This window comes from Microcebus murinus, chromosome 8 (genome assembly GCF_040939455.1).
Source record: "Microcebus murinus isolate Inina chromosome 8, M.murinus_Inina_mat1.0, whole genome shotgun sequence".
NCBI lineage: Eukaryota > Metazoa > Chordata > Mammalia > Primates > Cheirogaleidae > Microcebus > Microcebus murinus.
Genome location: NC_134111.1, coordinates 9,538,648 through 9,563,061, shown reverse-complemented (window position 1 = coordinate 9,563,061; position 24,414 = coordinate 9,538,648). Strand labels below are relative to the sequence as shown.

The following is a 24,414-nucleotide window of genomic DNA, read 5'->3' as shown; positions in this document are numbered from 1 at the left end:
TTCCCACTCCTCCGTTACCTAAGCAGCTCAGAGGTTAAGGACATAAAGGCCTGACACATGGCAACACATCCCAAGCTCAGAGGTGGGGGCCCCTCCACCAGGGGACACAGCCACGGATCCAGGGCACGGCCCAAAGGGGTGTTCACCCCACATTCCTGGCCCAGGGCAGTGCTGGCCGGGAGGGCTCTGGGGACCCCCTCCCAGGGAGGGCCCCTTGCCCATGCACCCCCAGCCTGCTGGAGGGCGCCCCTCTGTGATGCTGCCGGGTCCGCTGTGCTGGCCGTGGCTGTCCCGCCTTGCTCACCTGGGCCATTTCGTCCCCGGATCGGCCCCACACAGTGCCCAGTGCCCACAATGGGGCAGGTCTGGCTCCTCCACGCCTACTGCCAGGGCCCTGGGCAGGCCACTGGACTCCCGGGGCCTTCGTGAAAGGGAGACAAAGCCGTCATCTCAATGACAGAAATAGAGATGAGGATGAATTATCTTTCCATTATAATCAAATATGTTATTTAAAAATCTCTAAAACAATAAGGGCAAGCTTAAGAAAGGCCACAGTGCACCCGCTGTGTGCGTGTTTCCATGCCTTTGACCATCACAGACGGTCACTTTGGTGACTAACTGGAAAGTGCAGGCGACATAAGTGGCACACAGTGGAGCTTGGTCTAAGGGCAGCTACTGCTGACGCGTGAGGAGGTGGGGCCTGGCTCGAGGGAGGTCTTCCTGGGCCAGTGGTCCGCGTGGTAGGCGGGAGGGGCGGCAGGCGGGCGGTCAGCGCGTGGGCAGGGGCGGGCCAGGCGTGGTGGTCAGGCTCACAGGCCCAGGTGCGGGGCGTGGGTGTCCGCGTGTAACGGGCGTGCTGGCGGGAGGGGTGGTCTGTGGGCGGCGGCCGGCTCACCCCCTCCTCGGGCTTGCTCCTCCCGCAGCACATCAACAACGAGCACATCCACGGGGAGAAGAAGGAGTTCGTGTGCCGCTGGCAGGCCTGCACGCGCGACCAGAAGCCCTTCAAGGCGCAGTACATGCTGGTGGTGCACATGCGGCGGCACACGGGCGAGAAGCCGCACAAGTGCACGGTGAGTGGCGCTCCCCACGCAGCCCCGCCGGGACCCGGCGGCCGGGCCGGGCTGGTGTCCGGGCGTGTCTGGCACGGCACACCTCCGCCCCTGGCCTCTGCCTGTGGGCCTGGAGGCCCCCGCCTGGTGCCGTCGGGTGCGAGCATCTTGGTAGCCACAGCCAGGGTGTGCAGGGGTGTCTGTGGGACCGTGAGCCCCAGGGCACAGCTAGACCCCCCGGCCGTGTGACACTGGGCAGACGGGCCGCCTGGTGGCACCCTGCAGAGAGGATGTCACTGGTGATTCACAACTGAATGACGATGGGTTAGAAATCACTTTGGTTGAGTTTTTCCTTCTTTACATAGAGCTCAAAGATGAGACCTTTTACATGGTCTCCTTTAAAGAGTCAACAGGGTTTGTGGCCATGGTTAGTGAGACTGTTTTTTTTAACACACAAAAATTGCTGCCCCTCCAAAGGGGAGGTGGTCTGGTGGCAGCGGCTGAAGCTCCTGAGAACTCTTCTTTGTGCATGACTGTATTTCACAGACACGCGCGTTTTGTTTTCATTTTAGTATCTCTGAGATTAGGCCGTCTCAAAATCAGTGGTGTTCAGGGCCCAATGAAATACGCTGCCTTTGTTGGCAAGTGAGTTTTTTAAATTGAAATATAATTCACATACCATAAAGTTCATATTATTTTTAAAAATGTACAATCCAGAGGTTTTTAGTGTGCTCACAGAGTTCTACAACCATCATCACTAGTTAACTTTAGAACATTTTCATCACCCCAAGAAGAAACCCTGTACCAGTAGCGGTCACTCCCATTTCTCTCCTTTCTTCGGCCCTGGACAGCTGCTGATCTGCTTTCTCTCTCTATGGACTTATCTATTCTGGACATTTCATAAGAATGAAATCATTCACTATGTAGCTTTTGGGTTTGGCTTCTTTCAGTTAACATGTTTTCAGGGTTCATCTATGTTGTAGCATGAAACAGTGCTTTATCCCTTTTCATGGCTGCGTAATATTCCATCCTGTGGCTAGATCACATTTTGGTCATCTGTTCATCAGTCACTACAAATTTGTGTGGTTTTCACTGTGGGGCTGTTATGAATAATGCTGCTTTGAACACGTATGTTCCATGTTTTTATGTGGACATATATTTTCAGTTCTCCTGAGTATGTGAACCAATGGGTGGAATTGTTAGGTCATATGGTCATTGATTAGCATTTCATTAGTCATTAATGATGCTGAACATCTTTTCATGGGCTTAGTGGCCATTTGTGTATCTTCTTTGGATAACTGTCTATTCAGATCTTTTGCCCAATTTTAAATTTGTTTACTTGTCTTCTTCTTGTTAAGTTGTAGGGGTTCCTTTTTTTTTTTGAACCAACCTGCACACTGAGGGGAAGCAGAACAGCTCAGCCCAAGAGTTCTTTATATATCTGGTTGTTAGGCCTTATCAGATATATGATTTCTATGGGTTTTCTTTTCATTTTCTTGATAGTTTTCTTTAACGCACAAAATATTTTAATTTCAATGAAGTCCAATCTTTTAATTGCTTGTGCTTTTAATTGCTAAGAAATCATTGCCTAATCCAAGGCCACAAAGATTCACCTATATGTTTTCTTCTAAGAACATTATAGTTTCTAAATGCATATTTTTGTTTATATAAATACGTCTGTACGTGTGGAGAGATATATGGTTTTGTCGTATAGCTCTGCCATTGACGTCTCTGATCCATTTTGAGTTATTTTTTATATATGATATAAGATAGGGATCAAAGCTCGTTCTTTGCATATAATCATGCAATTGAGTTGAAAGACTGTTCTTTCCATATTGAATGGTCTTGGCGCCATTGTCAAAAAAACCATTGATCGTAAGTGTGTGGTATTATTTCTGAACTCTCAGTTCATTCCATTGACGTCTACATCTGCCCTTTAGCCAGTACCACATGCAGTCTTGATTACTGTAGATTTGCAGCAAGTTTTCAAATCGGGACATATGAGTCCTCCAGCTTTGTCCTCCTTTTGCAAGATGGTTTTGCCTCTTCTGGGTCTGCTGTAACAAGGTATTTCCTTAACATCCTGGGTGGTAGCAAACCATAGTCCTCTGATGATATGAGCTGTGGGCTGTAGAAACGGATACAAGGCATTTGGAGCCAAGTGTGCTCAATCAGACTGGTCAGGAATAGATGGGAGGATGTGAAGAAAGAGAAAGCTCCTACTTGGGTGCACGCACCCTTCCGAGAGAAGTTTCTCCTGGCTGTGGACACAGCTGTGGAATCTTTGGAATATTCTCTTACTGCAGAGTCCCTTGCAACGATCTCTTCTTCCTTCCTACCTCCTTCCCACCCTCCTTTTCTCCTTCCCTCCCTGCCTGACTCTCCCTTTCCCCTTCCCTTCCCTTCCTTCCTTCCCTTCCAAAAAGGTTTCTTAATTGCCTAGGGCTAAATGGGAAGACAGCAGTGAACAAGACCCACAGGGTCTCTGCTCTATGGATCTTGAATCCCAGCAGGAAGGCCAGAGAACAAGATTAAGATCATTATGAATTGTGTTGGGGGTATAAAGGAGAAGGGGTAGTGTTGTGATTAAGAATATAGAAACTAGGCCGGGCGCTGTGGCTCACGCCTGTAATCCTAGCTCTTGGGAGGCCGAGGCGGGCGGATTGCTCAAGGTCAGGAGTTCAAAACCAGCCTGAGCAAGAGCGAGACCCCGTCTCTACTATAAATAGAAAGAAATTAATTGGCCAACTGATATATATATATAAAAAAAAAAAATTAGCCGGGCATGGTGGCGCATGCCTGTAGTCCCAGCTACTCGGGAGGCTGAGGCAGAAGGATCACTGGAGCTCAGGAGTTTGAGGTTGCTGTGAGCTAGGCTGACGCCACGGCACTCACTCTAGCCTGGACAACAAAGCGAGACTCTGTCTCAAAAAAAAAAAAAAAAAAAAAAGAATATAGAAACTGCTCTTAGAGGAGATGACCTCAAAGATGGAGAGGGAGGAAGCCGGGCCGGGAGCCGGGCCAGGGAAGGGCCCAGCCAGAGGGGCCCAGTGTGCACAGAGGCCCAAGCCCAGGAGAACTCAGTGGGGTCAAGGAGCCCTGTGTGGCCAGAGCAAAGGGGGTGGCCAGCTCACTCTAGGAGTCAAAAGACTCTGGATTTTATTTTCAGCACATTTTTACGCACAGAAAAACTCTTATCAAGAGTGGTGCTGGGAAATGGTGCAAAATAATATTTTCAAAGGATTTAATGATACAGGAAGATCCCCCACAATGTGCTGGTGATTTTAAAAGGTTGACTACATAACTAAATACTTGACATGTTCCCAGTTTTGGTTTTAAAAACACATGGGGATGAATCACAGAGTCACCAGAATGAGACTAACTGGGACGTCAGCAGTGGCTGTCCCTGGGCAGCCAGCGGTTTTCATTTTGCTCTTTGTGCTTGTCAGCCCTTTCCAAGTTTTCTGGAAAGGAGAGTGACTGTCATTGCTAATAAACACACGCGTCCGGGTGCACTGGGGCGAGGCGCAGAGCAGAGCGAGGGCGCGGGGGCAGGCGCAGCCGCGGAGGCCGGTCCTCCTGTTGGGTCTGGCGGCCCGGACTCACCGGCCCCCTCCTTCCAGTTCGAGGGCTGCTCGAAGGCCTACTCGCGCCTGGAGAACCTGAAGACGCACCTGCGGTCCCACACCGGGGAGAAGCCGTACGTGTGCGAGCACGAGGGCTGCAACAAGGCCTTCTCCAACGCCTCGGACCGCGCCAAGCACCAGAACCGCACCCACTCCAACGAGGTACCCTGGCCGGGCGTGCACTGGGCATGCGCACGGGGCCCTCCTGTCGCCCCCTGAGCAACCTGGGAGGGCCGGGCTCCCCCGTCCACATCCTCTCCTCCAAAAGGAAGCGGCCCCGTGAAGTCCCGCGGCTTACTCACCCTCTCTGTGCCTGGGTCTCCTCGTCTCTGCAATAATAGGACGGTGCCCTCCAGGAAGGCCGCGAGGGGGCCTGCAGGTGCTGAGTCGGGTGGGGAGGCCCCCTGGTCTCCCAGTGCCTGCCGTGCAGCCGGCCGCGCGTCTGCTCGCTGCTGCGCGTGCTGCCGCCCCACCCTGCAGACGAGGAAACTGGCACTCAGGGAGGCGAAGTGACAAAGTGACTTCCTCCAGTGCCAGGTGGCTTGTCAGTTGTGCCGCAGGTTTGGAGCCCAGGGGTGCCGGTTCTCCCGCAGCTGTGAAAACAACCTGAGACTGCGTCACGCCCCACAGACTCCCGCGCCGCCCGCACGCAGGCAGCCCGCAGTGGAGCAGCTGCCCCCAGCCCGGGCGAGCAGAGCAGTGCCGGCTGAGCTTGGCACGAGTTGGCAGGCCCTGCCCCAAGCAGCTTGGGCAGCTGGCAGTGACATGAGGCTGCCCGGGCCTGCCGTGGCCATCACCCCACGGAGCGAGCACAGGGCAGCTCTGTCCCCCAGGTGGCCAGGCCCTTGCAGGGCTGAGAGAGCCGGGAAGTGGCGTCAGGCCAGAGCGCCTGGTGTCTGCTGCACCTGCCTCCCAGTCCCGGCCCAGCCACACGGTTACTGTCCTTAGGCAGACTCAGAAAAGAGTGTCTCTAATGGCCTGGACACATTCTGGGCCCAAACAGGACTCTGCTCCAATGTTTGTAAGAAGTTAGAGGAATTTTCAAAGGCATCTGAACTCCTCAGAGTTGCTACAGACAAGAGCCAGCCTTGGAGGGGAGTGTGTGTGTGTGTGTGTGTGTGTGTGTGTAAGTACACTTATGTGTGTGTGTAGATGTTGGGAGTATGTTTGTGTGTGTGTCTGTATGTGCATGTGAGTGTATGTGAGTGTGTAGATATCAGGAGTATGTGTGTATGTGCATGCGAGTGTATGTAAGTACACGTGTGTGTGTAGATGTAGGGAGTATGTGTGTGTGTCTATGTGCATGCAAGTGTATGTGTGTGTAAGTAGACATGTGTGTGTGTGTGTTTAGATGTTGGGAGTGTGTAGGTGTGTGTCTGTATGTGCATGTGAGTGTGTGTAAATACACGTATGTGTGTGTAAATGTTGGGAGTATATGTGTGTGTGTCTGTATGTACATGTGAGTATATGTGTGTGTATGTACACGTGTGTGTAGATGTCGGGAGTATGTGTGTATGTGCATGCGAGTGTATGTGAGTGTAAGTACACGTGTGTGTGTAGATGTCAGGAATATGTGTGTGTCTATGTGCATGCGAGTGTATGTGAGTGTGTGTGTAAGTACACGTGTGTGTGTAGATGTCGGGAGTATGTGTGTATGTGCATGCGAGTGTATGTGAGTGTGTGTAAGTACATGTGTGTGTGTGTAGATGTCAGGAATATGTGTCTATGTGCATGCCAGTGTATGTGAGTGTGTGTGTAAGTACACGTGTGTGTGTAGATGTTGGGAGTATGTGTGTGTGTGTCTATGTGCATGCGAGTGTATGTGAGTGAGTGTGTGTGTGTTTGTGGGCCCAGGACTGAGGTTCAGAAATCCTCAGATTTCAGATTCCTAATGGGATCATTCCTGGGTGACTCTGAGCAAATGTCTTTGCTTCCCTGAGCCTGCCTTTCCTCGTAGAGAAAGCAGGGGTGCTGGCCCTGTCACAGAGCACAGTGAGCTTACGCACTTGCTACTCACAGGACAAACCCCAGTGCCCTGTTCTCAGGGAGCGGCGCTGTGATCACACGAGGCATGTGTATCCCCCCTGTGGTCTTTCTCATCTGTGTCCCCAGCTTCTTGTGGCAGGAGCCTTCTGGACCATGTACTTACCTGCATGAAAAGGTAGCAGACAAGGCCAGGCTGGACACAGGCTCCTGCAGGCCTGGGGCAGGCATGGACAGGGCACCAGCTGCAAACACAGACAGGGTCTGCCAAGGGACATGGGATGGCTTCAGGAGAACAGGGAGTGTGCCCGTGCAGTCTGTCCCCAAACGCCATTCAAAACACAGCCTGGCTCTCTTCCCAGAAACCGTACATCTGCAAGATCCCGGGCTGCACCAAGAGATACACAGACCCCAGCTCCCTCCGGAAGCACGTGAAAACGGTCCACGGCCCGGACGCTCACGTCACCAAGAAGCAGCGCGGCGATGTGCACCTCCGCACGTCGCTGCTCAAGGAGAATGGGGACAGCGAGGCCAGCGCCGAGCCTGGTGGCCGGGGTTCCGAGGAGAGTGCCGAGGCCAGCAGCACCAGCCAGGCCATGGAAGACTGCCTGCACGTCAAAGCCATCAAGACCGAGAGCTCCGGGGTAAGCGGAGCTGGGCAGCCCAGCTGGCGCAAGGCCGTTCCACAGCCGCACCAGGGCCCACTACCCCAAATACAGCAGTGGGCTCTGCCCAGGACCCCTCTAAGGGCACCATGGTGTCCCTGCTCTCTCCAGCTTGGCTTTCCTCCCTTGACCACCTCTGGCCTCACATGGCACCTGTCTCGTCCAGGTCCTCTTCTGCTCTGACCCGGCTCCTGCTAGGCAGGTGTGGCAGGGCTGTGGGCGATGGGGGTGCCTGCCCCCACATGGTCGGTCTGCGCAGGGCGGGGTGGCCCTGCATGTCTGCCTTTCCCCACCCCCTGTCCCCTGGACTGCACTCCTTTTGTTCTAACCACCTGTTCTTTGTCTCCACCTCTTTTTCCTGACTGTACCTCCCCTAAGGATAGACGGTACTGAGGTGAGCCGAGGCGCTGGGGGCCTGCGGGCGGCTGGGGTGCTGGTCCCTGCCCTGCCTGGTGGAGATTGACCTGGCCGTCCAGGCTCACGGGCCGGGAAGGGGTTTGGACAGGCACGCGGCAGGGCACTGAGTGCAGTAGGAACATCGGAAGGGGCAAGGGCCAGGCTACAAGGACAAAGTAGAGGAAAGGCGTGAGTCTGGGCTGCAGAGGTTGGGGGACTGCCCTACAGAGGGCACTGGGGGCCAAGCAGAAGTATGTGGATGATGCCATGGGCAAGATCTAGAAGGTCCCTTCTTGCATGGAGTTTGTGTCCATGATAGCCTCCCAAGGAAAGGGTAGAGATTTGGGGACACTTGGCCCAGCAGTGAGTCCAGAGGAGCTACATCAGGATAACTTCATCTGGGTCCCAGGTCGCAGTGGACGTAGCCCGAGTTCTATGGCATTCTGCACTGTGTCCATGCGCCATGAGCTCCCTGCCCCACTCCACCCAACCCAGAGGAAGGACTGCTTTGGGGTGGCCATTTGGGCAAGAGCTACATCCCACAGTCCTCCTTCCCTGGTCCTCCCTTTCCAACAACCTGCCTCTGGCCTACTGAGATCACCTCGCCTGGTGGAAGGCACCTGCTCGGTGGGCTGTCGTTCCTTGTGTCACTGTGCACACCACACTGTTGCTGGGAATGCTTCAGTACCTTCTTATGTGCCAGACTGTGTGGCTTCCGCATGCTGGGTACCTTCCGTCCACCTGCTAACCCCGCCCCAGAGGCAGCTCAGGTCCATCTCATAGTTGACGACACTGGGGTTAAGAGGTGAAGTGATGTGACCATCTCATGCAAACAAACAGGCGATGGTTTACAAGCTCCTCCAAGAGGCAGCTTCCTACCCCCACCCAGCCATGTGCAAGGGTGTGGCACGTGTGCAGGCACGGGTGCAAGACCAGGCAAGAGTGCAAATGCCCCCTAAGTCTGTGCCTTTTCATCTTGTCCCCTGCAGCTGTGTCAGTCCAGCCCCGGGGCCCAGTCGTCCTGCAGCAGCGAGCCCTCTCCTCTGGGCAGTGCCCCCAACAATGACAGCGGCGTGGAGATGCCGGGGACGGGGCCCGGGAGCCTGGGAGACCTGACGGCACTGGATGACACGCCCCCAGGGGCCAATGCCTCAGCCCTGGCTGCCCCCTCTGCTGGTGGCCTGCAGCTGCGCAAGCACATGACCTCCATGCACCGGTTTGAGCAGCTTAAGAAAGAGAAGCTCAAGTCACTCAAGGATTCCTGTTCATGGGCTGGGCCGGCTCCACACACCCGGAACACCAAGCTGCCTCCCCTCCCGGGAAGTGGTGAGTGAAGGGCTCGTGGTGGGGTGGGGGAGTGGGGCAGCACCAGTTAGGCTGCACCTACCAAGCACCATGTGCTGTCTCACCGGACGCCCACAATAGAGTAGATCTTACCAGCCCATTGTACAGATAAGGAAACTGAGGCTCAAAGAGGTGGAAGTGCCTTACGCAACTCAATGGCAGAAGTGAGATTTAGCCTAGGCCTGTGTGGCTCCAAAGCCCATGCTCTTTCACCTACACCATGCTGGGTCCCTGTGACCCCCTAAAAACAGGCAGACCCTGCTCACATCGCCCTCTTCCTTGTCCAGTCATTTACTAGGCACTTTCTGTGGGTACCATGGCTAAGGCCCTGGCAGGAGAGCAGTATAATCCCGGTTCCAAAGGAGTGTGTTGGAAGGCCATGCCGCCAGTTTCACACTCTACCATAGGACAAGCCAGGTAGCACCGAAGCCAGAACTTATGGTCGAGCTGTGCAGAGGAGAGAGAAAGCATGGCCAGCTAGGGGAGAGCAGAGAGGACTTCATGGAGGAGGCAGCACTGTGCTCAGCTCAGGAGGCGTTGGCCAGGCTTTGAGATGGAAGGCATTTTGACAAGCATGTCTTGAGTGCTGACTCTGCCTGGCTTTGCCCTGCACACCAGGGACTCAGCCCCCTGGCTGCCCACTGTGGTGGACACTGTGATATACCAACCGCTCTCCCCCAAAGAGAGGATTTGTTGCCCAACTGTTGGCAGATGGCCTTAAACTCTCGGCCTCCTACAGGGATCTTCTGGGTTGCAGACAGCTGCCCCACCCAGGTTACCCCTTCCCTGGGCAGCCCACATCCAGTGACTAGTCGCTGCAAGAGTGTAAACGCCCAGCCATCTCAGCCCAGCTTGGGGCGGCACTGAAGGGCTATTGGGGGTCCTGACCTCTCTTTGAGATCAGCCTGGGCTCATTTCTCTGCCCACTCGCGCAGCCTGTGCTTCCTTCCATGCGCCTGGCTCTCGGGGCACTCCCTCTAAGCGGCCTGCTCATTAAACTCCAACTCAGGGGAGCCCGACTGGCAGCACCCACCGTTGGCCAGGAGATTACAGTACAATGGCCTGGGCCTTCCTGGGCTGTACGTCCCCTCCTCTTGATAACCCAGCACTACGGAGAGGCACGTCTTATCCACATCTGGAGAAACTGAGGACCAGAGTGAGGAGAATTCAGGGCCAGCCAGGCCATGGCCAAGCCCAGACTGAGACTAGGGCCTCCTGACGCCCCTCCCCCACCCTCAGCTATAAGTGCCTCATTTGTTTACTTACTGCTCCTTCCTTCCCTTCTTTCCTTCAGAAATCACCTACGGAGTCCCTACTTTGTGCCAGGCCCCTCTCTGGGGTCCTAGGCTGAGCTCTCAGTGTGGCAGAGCAAGCAGAGCACCTGCCCCTTGTCCCCGGAGCTGACCCTCTGCTTTCCCGCAGGCTCCATCCTGGAGAACTTCAGCGGCAGCGGGGGCGGCGGGCCAGCCGGGCTGCTGCCCAACCCGCGGCTGTCCGAGTTATGTGCCAGCGAGGTGACCATGCTGAGCCAGCTGCAGGAGCGCCGTGACAGCTCCACCAGCACCGTCAGCTCGGCCTACACCGTGAGCCGCCGCTCCTCCGGCATCTCCCCCTACTTCTCCAGCCGCCGCTCCAGCGAGGCGTCGCCCCTGGGCGCCGGCCGCCTGCACAACGCCAGCTCGGCGGACTCCTACGACCCCATCTCCACGGACGCGTCGCGGCGCTCCAGCGAGGCCAGCCAGTGCAGCGGCGGCGCGGGGCCGCTGAACCTCACGCCGGCGCAGCAGTACAGCCTGCGGGCCAAGTACGCGGCCGCCACGGGCGGGCCCCCGCCCACGCCGCTGCCCGGCCTGGAGGGCGTGAGCCTGCGCACCAGGCTGGCGCTGCTGGACGCGCCCGAGCGCGCGCTGCCCGCCGCCTGCCCGCGCCCCCTGGGGCCGCGGCGGGGCAGCGACGGGCCGGCCTACGGCCACGGCCACGCGGGGGCTGCGCCCGCCTTCCCCCACGAGGCCTCGGGCTGCGGCGCGCGGCGCGCCAGCGACCCCGTGCGGCGGCCCGACGCCCTGGCTTTGCCGCGCGTGCAGCGCTTCCACAGTGCCCACAACGTGAACCCCGGCCCGCTGCCGCCCTGCGCGGAGAGGCGAGGCCTCCGCCTGCAGACGCACCCGAGCGCAGACAGCGGCCTGGCCCACGGCGCCTACTCGCCCCGGCCACCCAGCATCAGCGAGAACGTGGTGATGGAGGCCATGGCAGCGGGGACAGACGGCGGGGGGCTAGAGGCTGAGCTGGGGCTGCCGGAGGACGACCTGGTGCTGCCCGACGACGTGGTACAGTACATCAAGGCGCACGCAGGTGGCGCTCTGGGCGAGAGCACCGGGCAGGTGTACCCCACAGAAGGCACCGGCTTCTCTGACAACCCTAAACTGCCCAGCCCGGGGCTGCACAGCCAGCGCAGGATGGTGGCTGCAGATTCCAATGGGGGCCCCTCTGCCCCTGTGCTGGGAGGCTGCCAGCTGGGCTACGGGTCACCCTCCAGCCTGAACAAAAATAACATGCCTGTGCAGTGGAACGAGGTGAGCTCCGGCACCATGGACGCCCTGGCCAGCCAGGTGAAGCCACCACCCTTTCCTCAGGGCAGCCTGGCCGTGGTGCAGCAGAAGCCAGCCTTTGGCCAGTACCCAGGCTACAGTCCACAAGGGCTGCAGGTGAGCCCTGGAGGCCTGGACAGCACCCAGCCTCACCTTCAACCCCGCAGCGGAGCCTCCTCTGCACCCAGGGTAAACTACATGCAGCAGCTGCAACAGCCAGCGACAGGTGGCCAGTGTCCCACCATGAGTACCACTATGAGCCCCCAGACAGGCTATGGCCAAGCCCACCCCCAGCTGAGCCCCAGCACCATCAGTGGGGCCCTGAACCCATTTACCCCATCCTGCAGCAACGTGACAGCCAAGCCAGGCCACCTGGGGCACCCTCAGCATACGGAAGTTGCCCCCAACCCCACCATGATGAGCAGCCGTCACAGGGAACTTGGGGTCCCCAATTCAACCCTGGCCAGGGTGCCACCACCTCATCCAGTCCAGAGCTACCCGCAGCAGAGCCATCACCTGGCAGCCCCCATGGGCCAGGAGGGCTACCGCCAGGGCCCCAGCCTCCTGCCTGCCCACCAGCCTGGCTTCATGGAGCCCCAGCCAGGCACGATGGGGGTGTCCACAGCAAGCTTTGGCTTAGTACAGCCCCGGCCACCCCTTGAGCCCAGCCCTGCTGGCCGCCACCGGGGGGTGCGTGCTGGGCAGCAGCAGTTGGCCTATGCCAGGGCCGCTGGCCACGCCATGGCTGCTATGCCAGCCAGCCAGGAAACAGTAGAGGCTGTGCCCAAGGGAGCGATGGGCACCATGGTGTCACTGCCACCTCAGCTGCTTCCACAGGACACGGGCGGGGCCCAGGACCACAGCATGCTCTACTACTATGGCCAGATCCACATGTACGAACAGGACGGAGGCCTGGAGAACCTCGGGGGCTGCCAGGTCGCACCGTCCCAGCCACCACAGCCACAGGCCTGTCCAGACAGCATCCAGCCCCAGCCCTTGCCCTCGCCAGGGGTCAACCAGGTGTCCAGCACCGTGGACTCCCAGCTGCTGGAGGCCCCCCAGATTGACTTCGATGCCATCATGGATGACGGCGATCACTCAAGTTTGTTCTCGGGTGCACTGAGCCCCAGCCTCCTACACAGCCTGTCCCAGAGCTCCTCCCGCCTCACCACCCCCAGGAACCCCCTGACCCTGCCCTCCATCCCCGCGGGAATCAGCAACATGGCCGTGGGGGACATGAGCTCCATGCTCACCAGCCTAGCGGAGGAGAGCAAGTTCCTGAACATGATGACCTAACGCCCGAGCGCCAGCGCTGAGCGGACCCGGAGGGCCGGCACTTCCCAGAGCGTGGGGGTTTCGTGCGTGTTGTCTTTTTCCCAAAAAGTATTAAATAGGCCTGAGGGATTTTTGCCCACGATGGTTCAGATGACATGTTTTAGAGAAGGTTTGTGGGCATACTTTCTGGTCTTTTTTTGAATGATTTTTCAGAACACGTAAAGTCTCAATAGGAAAGGAAAGGAAGGAATGAAAACGCATTCACACAGTGCTTTCCAGCCTGCGGTGTGGGGGACTCCGCTGTGCTGGCTCCTTCGCCTCTGTCATTAGGCTAATGAGGGATTACGTTGGCCAAGGGCTTTCCAAGGACATGCAGAGGGAGGGTGGGAGCCGCGTTCAGGTTGGAGTCTGGACGTGTGCTAGATTTTCTGCTCCAGGAAGATGAGCTGCTCGTTCTGCTACCTGCAAAAGAAAGGAATTCCTGGCTCACTCGAATTCTTCTATGAAGCTTAACGCTTGAGGTCTCTAACGTCCCTTGCCATGGAGGAGAAAAACAGATTCTACCTGAGTGGGAAGCACATCCCGATTCCAGGTTTGGTAGAGCTGGCATCTCTACCCCATCAAGCTGAGTCTGGGACCTGCAGCCCATCCTAATGTATATGAATGAATAGAGTAAGTAAGTATCACCAGAAAAAGCAAACGTTGTACTACTTGGGGCGAGCCCAGAAGGCTCCCTGGCCTCTCCAGACGGTGTTCGCAGTGTTTGCATGTGGAATGTAGCCTTTCCTAGAAAGAACGCTTGTCTCTAAATACCTCCAGGCTGCTGTTGCTGCTGTGGGGTGTGGAGGGACCAGGGCCTCGAGGAGGTGAGAGTGCACCCAGGGCCCAGCCTCAGGCCACCCTGGGGGTCCCCCAGTAGGAAGAGGAAGTCGCATGTTTACCCGACCCCGTTTCTCCAGTGCACTATCCCCCCACTTTTCTACGGAAAACTCCAGGGCTTGATGGCAGCCTTCGCCCAGGCGCCCCCGGCCGCACAGCTCACTCACCGACCGCCCACTGGTCTCTGCCTAGCCACGGCGTGCAGTCCCGGTATCTCCTGGATTCCCTTCCCTCCGCCCTCCTGGTCATTCGTCAGAGAATAACGACGTGCATGGTGTTTTTGGTAGGGGTGGAAAGGGGAAGGGGTTCATCCTTGGGGCTCTGATGACTGTCACTGAACTTTCCTGTCCAGTGTGACCAAGCCCCACCTAGAAATGGAATTTGGAACCAGCTTCAGAAGATGTCATTCCTGAACATACCGTAGGGTGAATTGATGCATCTTCCACACCACACACGCAAATGCACAAACACGTGCCCCAAACCTTCTCGTGTTGAATTTGGGGCATCCTTGCCAAACCAGGTGTACCCCACAGTGGCACCACTACGCTTGACTCTGACTGCAGCCCTGGCTTCAGTGAGGACCGTACTAGGAGCGTCTGTGGACAGGGCCAGATTATCTGGGCCGTCTGCATCCCAGCACATGGGCCTCTGTTGAGGGCCAGAGCCAAGGGACATTGCCAGGGGTCGGTGGCTCTGTGGTGGTGTTCCTTCATTCCCTTCCTGAGACAGGATTCCACTCGCCATTCCCAACCTGTATATGTTCTGTACAGAAGACGCCATCCCTGAATATACTGTAGGTGACTCATTCAGCCAAATTTATATTTCCAAAACATTTTTAGCTTTTTCTACATGCTATGAATTGAGATGACATGCTCAACTTGTAAATAAGTCTTTTTGTACATTAAAAAAGTAATTTTTTCATAATTTATCTTGTCTATCTACTTCTCCCTTGACAGTAGTTAATGAGAACCTGGGCAGTAAATTTGGTGCATTTGAACGGAAATTAGGCTGTATTTTTTCTTAACGGTGTCAAAATTGACTATCCCGCCTTAGCCAAGAAATGTTTAATGCTGAGGCATTTACTGGCTGTTTGTTGTCTCTGTGGGGGTGGACAGAGTTTGACACTTTACAGTGAGTATCTGGCTGTTCTGCCAGTGACTGGTCTGAACATCTGAGTCATTTTGCTGAGAACCACATGCACCAGATCCGGGTGTAGACCAAACACTCCTCCAACCGACTCCTATCCTGGAGCACATTCGAGTCTGGTGGGGGTGGGGGTGGGGCAGGGAAGATGGGCAGCCCCCAAGGCTCTGGCGCAGGCAAAAGGAGAGAGTCTGGGCAGGCAGGTGGCACCTCCAGGATGCCCAGCAGCCAGCCTTGAGCAAAGGGCACTTCCATGAGTGGGAGCCCTGAGCCCTGGGGGCCACCTGGCAGGTGGGCAGGTCTAGCAAGCTGCTGGCAGCGACCCGGCCACTGTAGTAAACCCCAAGAGAGCCCATGAGTCAGCCGTGAGGCCCTGCCTGGGCGTAGGGACAGATTCTGGAACTGAGATGGGAGTGGGGTGGGGGGGCAGGGAAGGGAGCCCCAGGACTGAGATAGAGGGTTGGAGGGCTCCATCCGAGGGCCAGGCACGGCAGGCAGTCACACTCCAGCCCAGCTCCTCTGCAGCAGAACACCCTCAGCACACAAGTTGGACAGTCTGGAGGCCAAAGCCACGTAGGACATCACCCTTGCCTGGAGAGCGTTCAGCTCGAAATTGGTTCTGTGGGATGAGACAAAGTAGACAGGAAAAGGGGTTTTCTGGTCAAATAAGTGCAGGAACCCCCCGAGGAAAACAGCATCTAGCAGGCTTCCTTGCTGCAGGCATCCCAGAGCCATCTCTGTGAGGCAGGGTCCCACAGCACCCGAGCCCGCGTGGAGGAGGAGCTGGGCGTGCTCGGTTCTGCCCTTCGCTGTCCTTCCAGACTCACCTTCAGCGCTCACCTCTGCTTCGCCACCTGCTCGGAAAGCAGCTCTGCCCTGCTTTGTGGCGGGGGAGAGGCCTAACTTGTTCCGTGCCGCCTGGGACTGGATGAGCAGGTACTAAGGAGCCCATCACTGGCCGCTCAGCGGAGCCACCTCCTCTGTGTCACGCTGCGTGACAGTGTGAAACCCAGCAGCATACAATAAATGTTGATTTAACTCATGAACCTGTGGGTCTTCTGAGGTTGGCTGCCCCAGGTTGGCTCCTGCATCTGCAGGCCCATTGGGGTCAGCTAATCTGGACGGCGCAGCTGGGGCAGCTTGGCCTTGCTCCACGAAGCGTCCACCCTCCTGGCAGGGCCAGGATGCTAGCCATGGCAGAAGCACAGGAAGGCAGGCAGGCGATGCAAGTCCCCAAGCAGGTCACGTGGCCACACGCGTCGTCAGTGAAGTAGGGGGCATGCTCCTGTGGAAGTGAGGGAGGGTGGACATTTCTCAACAGTAACACAGTCCACCAGTCTGCCCCCATGGAGGCCATTGCCCATGTCCACGTGGTAGCTTTCAACCTCTTCCCGCCCGGAGTCTGAGCCCCTTCATGCTTCAGTCTCGAGCCCCGTTAGTCCGCACTGGCGCCGCATTGCCTGTGGCGCTCTCTCAAACATGGCGGGGGCGCACTGTGGGCGAGTCTAGTCCACAGCGTGTGCCAGAAGCCACGCCCACCGCTCCTTTGGTGACACGCTCCTCTCTGCGTATGATGACTGGCCCCACACCAGGCTGCTGTGGGCCATGCCCTAAAGGCTTCTGGGCACCCCGTTGCGGCCGAAAGGGCACTGTAGATGCCACCTCACCCCTTTCGCGGACTCTGAGACGAAGGTTATGACGACAATCAAGTGCACATCCTTGATTTTGTCTCCACTTTGAGGCATGTTTCACTGGCACTGCACTGCCCTGGATTTGGTCTTTGCCGCCCAGGCCAAATCTTGATTTAAAGATCTTTTACTGGCTGGAGAAGACTGAAGATGAGAAATAACTTTGTTTTCTAAATTCTGCTTGGAAGCTGGCCAGCTCCATTCTGAACTCATCTCTCACTCGTAGTACCTTATCATTTGCAGCTCAAAGAAGCTCATGTTTACAATGTTCTGCCTGGAAACCACCCACTAATTCATAGGTACATTTTCCTCCTTCCCAAATTATCACAGGCAATAATTTTACCAAATGTCTCTCTACCAAATAACATGGGTCACCACTTTTCTTGCCATTTTCCCAACCTCCTCTAAATTTCCTCACTGCTCAGTTCCAAACCGATGCTGTGTATTTTAGGAGCAGCAGTCCCTCATTCTAGATGCCAGTTTCTGAAGCCTAATGATGCTGCCTAATAAAAACAGCTCACGACAAGAAGCATTTCTTTAGCTCATGGGTCTGTGAGCTGGCTGAGGTGGGTTCTGCCCCTCTCCCCTCCTCTCCTGGGTTCAGGGGGCTACACCAACGTTTAAAGGTGATGGCTAAAGTACAAGTGAGCAAGTGAGAACACAGGAGGCCTCTCCAGGCATAGGCTAGGACCAGGAGGAAGTCACATGGCTGAGCCCCAAATCAGTGGAAGAGGGAGGCACACTCCTCACGATGAGGGGAGACAAGTATCTGAGCCATGATCCAGCCTACCCCAGCCTCAAACCCAGCTGTCATCACAGTAAGACTGGCATTGCAACCTCCATCCATCTCCTGAGTCTGTTGGTTCTGAACTCAGAAGAGGGAAACAGAAGTGGGGTCACTCGCTGGCACCCTGTAACCACTGGTGTGCTGGAGCCAGCTATTCAGCCCATTATGTGTGTCTCTTCCCAGCTCTGAGTTCAGAGACCTCACACTGGAAACTTGAAACTGGCTGTGTCTGGAGAATTTACACCATGGGGATCCGCAAACGCTACAAATCAGGGCTTCGCCCTCCTCGCCCCAGAGGACTTGAATATTTGCCAGCATGTCTAATAGTATACCCAAGTGCTGTGAGTTGGCAGTAGCTTGATGTGCCCAGTGGTCTTTTGTGCAGCACCTTGAGAGTCCAGAATGCCACGGGCATGGCTACCTAGATCATCTAGTGTAGTGGTTTCCAAACTTTAAAGTCATGGAAACGTCTGCTCAAATGGATTAAAGAACACAGTTAAAAAGTGGAATACATCTGACTAACGTTGGGAGCAGGAGACCCAGAACCCCCACACACCAGCCCTGGCCACCCCTGGGAGCACCCAGAAGCTACACAGACTACAGCCCACAGAGTGGAGTCTGAAAACCAGACATCTGGTTCAACACCAAATAAGTTAAAGCCCAGAAAAGTTAGGAGCAAGTTAGTAAAAGAACTATCACCCCTCCTTCTAGAATCTCAGAAGTAAGCTGGCTCCCTCCAGCACCAAGCACAGGGCACAGCCCTTTACTCTCTGCCCGGCAGCTGTGGGCTCCTGGGGGCGGGGCCACGTCTCATCTTCCTGGTCTCCCCAGCGTCCAGCTTGTGGAAACCCGCCTGCAGTTTACATTAAATCTGCTAGTTTTTTTTTTTTTTTTTTTTTTCCAAATTGGGTAGTTCTAGAAGGCTTCATGGAGGAGGGGAAGGGAACAAATCTTGGAGAGATGGGCAGAAATTGGATCTGGTGAGTGGACCTTTCAGAATGTGTTTGAACAGAGGCCACATCCAAAAGTGTCTATTAAGAATTCTGAACACAGAGATGAAGCTGCAGGAGCTTCAAGACTATCCTTGAGATATATTTTGTTTTTTATTGGCTGCTGGGAGAGAGAGAGAGAAATGCCCAGAATGATGTGTTTCTTATCTTTATCAGAGATTCACCTTCTCTAACTATTACAACTACTATTCTCCCAGGAAGAGATATACCAGTTTTCTGGAAAAAGAAAAGGAGGAGGGGAGAGAAAGGAGAAAAGGGAATCCCCACTAGGAAGATGTATATGAGCAATAATGTTGGTGTCCCAAAATCCACATGTTCTATTCTCTTCCCCTCACTCCCGTGCGGAAGATTTCTGACCCTGGCAGCCATGTCCCCTCCAGCCCAATCACGGAGTCTGCATACTGTTGCTCTTTAGGAACCAGTCTTGCCATAACCTGTGATCAGGTAGGCTGGGGGCTGGGCAGAGACCAAAGGCTTTGGCGCAGAGTCTCGTGGTAGAAGCAATAGCTTCCCTGTTGGACCCTTCCAACTCCAAAATGCACTCCACAGGCCTTTCCTGGTTCCAGAAACCTTATCAGTGAAGCATGTTTCCTTAGGGTGCAAGCATTGAAGTCTTAAAAAAAAAAGATGCCAATGTCACCCAGGACCTCCAAACTTGTTGCATGAATGAGTAGCCCACAGGAACATTCTAAGCCCTCATCAACTGCTTCCTGAGCCACCTGAGAATGCCCTGCAACTGGGTGGGCGTGGAAGGCCCACCTGTGTGGTTGCACACTGGCTTTCTTCCATACATGGGACCCATTTTACTCATTAGCTCAATTCTGGAAACATTCCTTGAGCTCAGAGGTCATCTGAGGTTCCTGAATCTGGTCAGTCATCCAGCTTCTTCTTGTGGATCTCCTGTCCCTCCTCCCCTTCCTCCCCTTCCTCCTCCTCCTCCTCCTCCTCCTCCTCCTCCTCCTTCTTCTTCTCTCTCTCTCTCTCTCTCTCTCTCTCTCTCTCTCTCTCTCTCTCTCATAAGATGGAGTGATCAGCTAATGGTGGGGACATAAAAGATCAGTGTGATTTGAATAGGAAAAAGATTGGATCCAGGTTGTGAGAGGTTCATAGGAACCTCTTTGTCTGAAAGGACTGGAGATTTCTCATCAAAAACCATAGAAGCCAGAAGTAAGTGAAATATATTTTAAAGTGCTGGGGGGTGGCGAACAACACTGTCAACCCAGAACTCTTTATTTATGAAAACAGCCTTCAGGGATGAAGGTAAAATAGACGCTGAGATAAGTGGACATTCTCAGAGAAAGGAAAAGTACAAGAACTCAGTGCCCACAGACCTGCTGTGAAAGACAGAAGGGAAATGATATCAGAGGAAACTTGGAATGTCAGGAATGAAAACCTAACGACAGAAATGGTCAGCGTCTGGGTTATACAGTGGACTATTCTTCTTTCGTGGGTTCTTTAAAATACGTTCAACAGTTAAAAGAAAAAATATATAACATCTATAGGGTTTTCAATATATGTAGATGCTATAAGACAAGGATTACACAAAGTGGGGAGAGGTAAGGACCTACGTGGGGTTCTATAACCACATTCCACTGAAGGGGGGAAGTACTGGCTTGTAGACTGTGAAAAGTTGAGTGTGTATATTGTCATCCGTGATGCAATCCGGGAAAAACCAAACAAACTATACAGAGGGATGTAGGCAAAACCACAATACATAAATTGAAACAGAATACTAAAAAATTGTTCAAATAACCCAAAAGAAGGCAGGAAGGGGAAAATAGGAATAACAACAAGAAGAAGAAACTGAGGAAACAAATAGAAAACAAAGAATAAAGTGGCAGACTCAATCCAGGCATATCAATAATTACGTAAAATGAAAATGGCCTGAAAGCCTCAATTAAAAGACAGGGAATAAAGTTGGAGCACTCCCACCGCCTGGTTTTAAGACTTACCATAAAGCTGCCATCGTGCAGACCGCGCGGCATTGGTGACAAGAAAGACACGGACAATGGAGCCGGAGTTGGTGAACTAGAGCCCAAAGACCAACCCTGGCTGTGGTCTATTTTTACATGGCAGGTGAACTAAGAATAGTTTTTACATTTTAAGAGGTTTTATAAAATAATAAAAAGGATAGGAGACAGAGACCATATGGCCCACAAAGCCTGAAATATTTACCATTTTACACTGCACAGAAAGCATTTGTCAACCCCTGGAATAAAGAATCTAGAAATAGACCCACATGACAATTGATTTTTGATAATGGTGTGAAGGCAATTTGATGGAGAAAGGTGGTCTTTTCAACATATGATGTTGAAACACTTGGATATCCATAGGCAAGAAAAAAAAAAACGAACCTCGACCTAAATGTCATACCCCATAAAAAATTTTCCTAAAAATAGACCATACACCTAACATAAAATATAAAACCATAACATTTTAAGAAGCAAAGATAGCACTAGCACAAAAAATCTTTATGCCCTGAGAGGTTAAACAAAAAGTTCTTATACATGACACCAAAAAAAAAAAAAAAAAACATGACCTGTAAAAGAAAAATTTGAGAAATTGGACTTCATAAAAATTAAAAATATTGTCTCTACAAAAGATACTGTAAAGAAAACAAAAAGACAAGCTACAGACTGGAAGAAAATGTTTTTTCATCACATATCCAAGAAAGGGCTTGAATCCAGAACACGTAAAGAACTCTCAAGATCCACAGTAAGAAAATAAACAATCCAATTTAAAAATGGGCAAAAGGCTTGAACAGATGCTTCACTCAGAAGGATATATGGAGGGCAAATAAGCACCTGCAAAGCCGTCCTGCGTCATTAGCCACTGGGGTGATGTGGATTTAAACACAGATCCAACCCCCAGGCTCCCACTTCCTCAGTTCCTCTCTCTGCCGAGAAGATAACATCCTCACTGCCCTTCGGAGCTACGGGCCCTGCCTGCTGGGCGTGGTGACGGGCACGAACCCTGCTGCTCTCTCCTGTTAGATAGGTTTGATAAATTGCCCACCCCCGAATCATTTTAAGGAAGAAAAGAGACCAAATATATAAAATCCCTCACCCTCAGTGGTGTTCAGCGAGCTTTGACGCCCTCTTCTCCACGTCAGGAGCCGTCACCATCCCAGCAATATTCCTTTGGCTCGTAGACCGGAAACAGAAATACCCCGGAAAAGATGACCCTCAGTCCCACACTGCAAGAACTCATTCCTTCAGTGATTTCAGTCCCCAAACTCAGTCTGAGGGTACTTTTGAGACATGGCTGCGTTGCAGTGTGTCCACTTAGCTGGGCTTAGCTAGGCTTCCGGAGTCCCTGTCCCGGCGGGGTCGGGTGAGAGAGAGACTCCTGCGGGAGACTGGGGGGTGAGAGGGACGCGGAGGTGTTTGGGGCCCACACGTGTTGTCACTTAGGTGACAGCTCGCCATGCACTGTGGGGCCGCCACCTGGGCTGCGACCTCTCCACTTGCCACAGCCCCCCTTGAGCCTCCCCACTTCCGGGCCGGGCGTGTGTGTTTAGTCCCGTGATGAGGGAGCCTGGCTTCAAAAAGACGCTCGTACCATCAAGGTCAGAGGCAGCAAGCACTGAGGGGGTTCGGTCCGCAGTGGGCTCCAGCTTGTCCTGGCTGCCCAGCCTGCACACAGCTTCCCTCCCTGGCCACTGCCTGCGGACTCCAAGTCCCAGCACCAGACCTGACAAGGGCCTTGCAGAGACTGCTTGGCCAGATCCCTGTCACAGATCCATTCCTGTCTCTGTCTCTCATCTGTTTATCAGCCTACCTACCTACCTATATACCTACCACCTGCCTATCATCTGCCTATGCGTATCTATTGCCTGTCATCTAGCTATCATCAGCCTACCTACCTACCTTTCCTCTTTCTATCAATCATCTATCCACCCACCTCAGTGGCTCTGTGTCCCTGCCGGAGCCCTGGCTGGTCCGTGACGTGGGAAGAAGACAGCTGTGAAGGTGTGGCGCAGCCCCCAGGTGCTGGTCTGGACCTGCCTCAGCTGCCGTGGGCCCAGAGCCGTCCTAAGTGTCCACCCTGTCCCCGCCCTGTTCCAAGCCCGTTGCACTGACTGGGTGGGTTATCTACTGCCACAAAAACCCTAGAAACAAACCGTCCTGGAACTCACAGGCTTAGAGCAACGGTCAAGTGTTCTCACTGATGTATGGGGCAGCCAGGGTGGCCTGGTCTGTGCTGGGCATGGCTGGTGGCCTGCTCCACATGTCACCCGGGGCCCAGGCTGAAGGGGCAGTGGTGAGCCAGGCGGAGACTTCTCTGCTGGCGACAGCAGACGCTCAAGAGGACACTCAGGAATTTGCTAGGCCCCCGAGGCCTGGGCTCAGGACTGGCCTCTGTCACTTCCAGTGCATTTCACTGGCCAAAGCAAGTGTCTGACTCACGGGACCCTAAGATGGGGAGCGCTGGACGACAGCCAGCATGACCGGGTGGGGACAGAGTAGGGTAGGGCGGCCGGGGACATGATGAGCTCGGATTTGGACATGTTGAGGCGATGTGCTGCTGAGATATCAAGGGAGAGGCCTGACAGGCGTCGGGATTCACGGGGTCCGGAGTGAGCTCAGAGGAGAGCCCGGGCCACAGTGCCCACCCGAGCGTCAGGGGCACGGAGCGGACCCTGGCAGCCAGGGACGAGCGGAGCTCAGAGCGGAGGGCCTGCTCGGGAGCCTTAAGAAACGCCAGCGTCCAGGCCCAGAGCCAGGAGGGGCCGCCAGGGAGTCCAGAAGGAACCGGGTGGGGCGCCGGACTCCAGGGAGAGGGCTGTGTCCGCGGTGGATACCTCGTCACCACGTGGCCGGGCAGCCTCGCAGTCAGCCTTGGCCCTTGCCGTCTCTCATCCCACAGCCAGCCCGTCAGGAAACCCTGTGGCTCTAGCTTCAGAGAACACCCAGATCTGTTCACCAGATTTTCGCCGTAACCCCCTGGGGCCTCCAGGGTGTGCAGGAGCCTGCTCACACCAGCACGATTTGGCTCGCCGGTTGTTAGAGTGCTGGTGTGAGTCGGCCATGGGGCTGGGGAGGAGTTTGCACCGTGAAATGATCAGATCAGAGCTCTCTTTGCCTGCTCTGGTGCTCCAACTGGCCAATTCATCCCACTGGCCTCTTCATCCCACTGCCCTCTTCATCCCACTGGCCTCTTCATCCCACTGGCCTCCTTGCTGTCCCAAGTGTACTCCTGGCACTGTCTGCCTCAGGGCCTTTGCACCAGCTATTCTCCTGCCTGGCATGCTGTGCCTGCAGGTATTCACACGACTCAGACCTCGTCTCCTCTAGGTCCTAACCGCCCTACTTAAAATCAGAATGCCAGCCTCGTCCCATCTCCTTACCTGCTGTATTTTTCCCATAGCACAAATGAGTTTCAAACTCGCCGTGTACTTACACTTGCCGGGCGAGCTCGTTGGTGACGGGCGCAGGTGGTGTGTCAGCGGGAGGTGGAGCAGAAGCTGGAGGAGGCAGGGACAGTGGGAGGTGGGAAATGGAAGCGAGCAGAGACGCCTCTTCTCAGAAGTGTGCCTGCAAATGGAAAACAGAAAGAGAACAACAGTGGGAGAATTTTTATGTGCGATTTCTTTTTCAATGATAAAGACTTAAATACGGAAAGAGTAGTTGAGCTGATCCAGTAGCTGAGAGAGAGGCCAGATAGACAAGCGGGCCGGGATAACTGGTGCGTGTGGTGGGAACCAACACGGAGGAGGGGAGGTGTCAGCTGCCCTCAGACAGCAGGACGGACAGTGCCTTGTTGGGACAGGAGGGAAGGAAAGAGGAGCAGAGCAGGAGGTGGCTTGTAGGTGCACCTCTAGGAATTAGAGAGAGTGTCTCTCCTTCCCCACAACACAGGACCGAGGTAGTCTGCTGGGACAGGGGTGATCGGAGGCCCGAGAAGGCTGGAGAAGGTTCCGGATAGCTAGTCATTAGGGGGTGGGGTGCCTAGAGAGACCCTGAGGACCCTACGAG

General features: G+C 54.7%; 1 protein-coding gene across 1 annotated transcript in view; it reads left to right on the top strand.

The window, feature by feature from the left end:
* Window positions 1–14,704, top strand: part of GLI2 (GLI family zinc finger 2) — a 175,821-nt gene extending 161,117 nt beyond the window's left edge. The window contains exons 9-13 of the mRNA XM_012749770.3: window positions 924–1,073; window positions 4,676–4,840; window positions 7,024–7,305; window positions 8,712–9,048; window positions 10,489–14,704. Coding sequence (XP_012605224.3) covers window positions 924–1,073; window positions 4,676–4,840; window positions 7,024–7,305; window positions 8,712–9,048; window positions 10,489–12,950 — 3,396 coding nt within the window. The 3' untranslated portion in view covers window positions 12,951–14,704. The remainder of the gene's footprint in view (window positions 1–923; window positions 1,074–4,675; window positions 4,841–7,023; window positions 7,306–8,711; window positions 9,049–10,488) is intronic.
* Window positions 14,705–24,414: the final 9,710 nt, after the last annotated feature.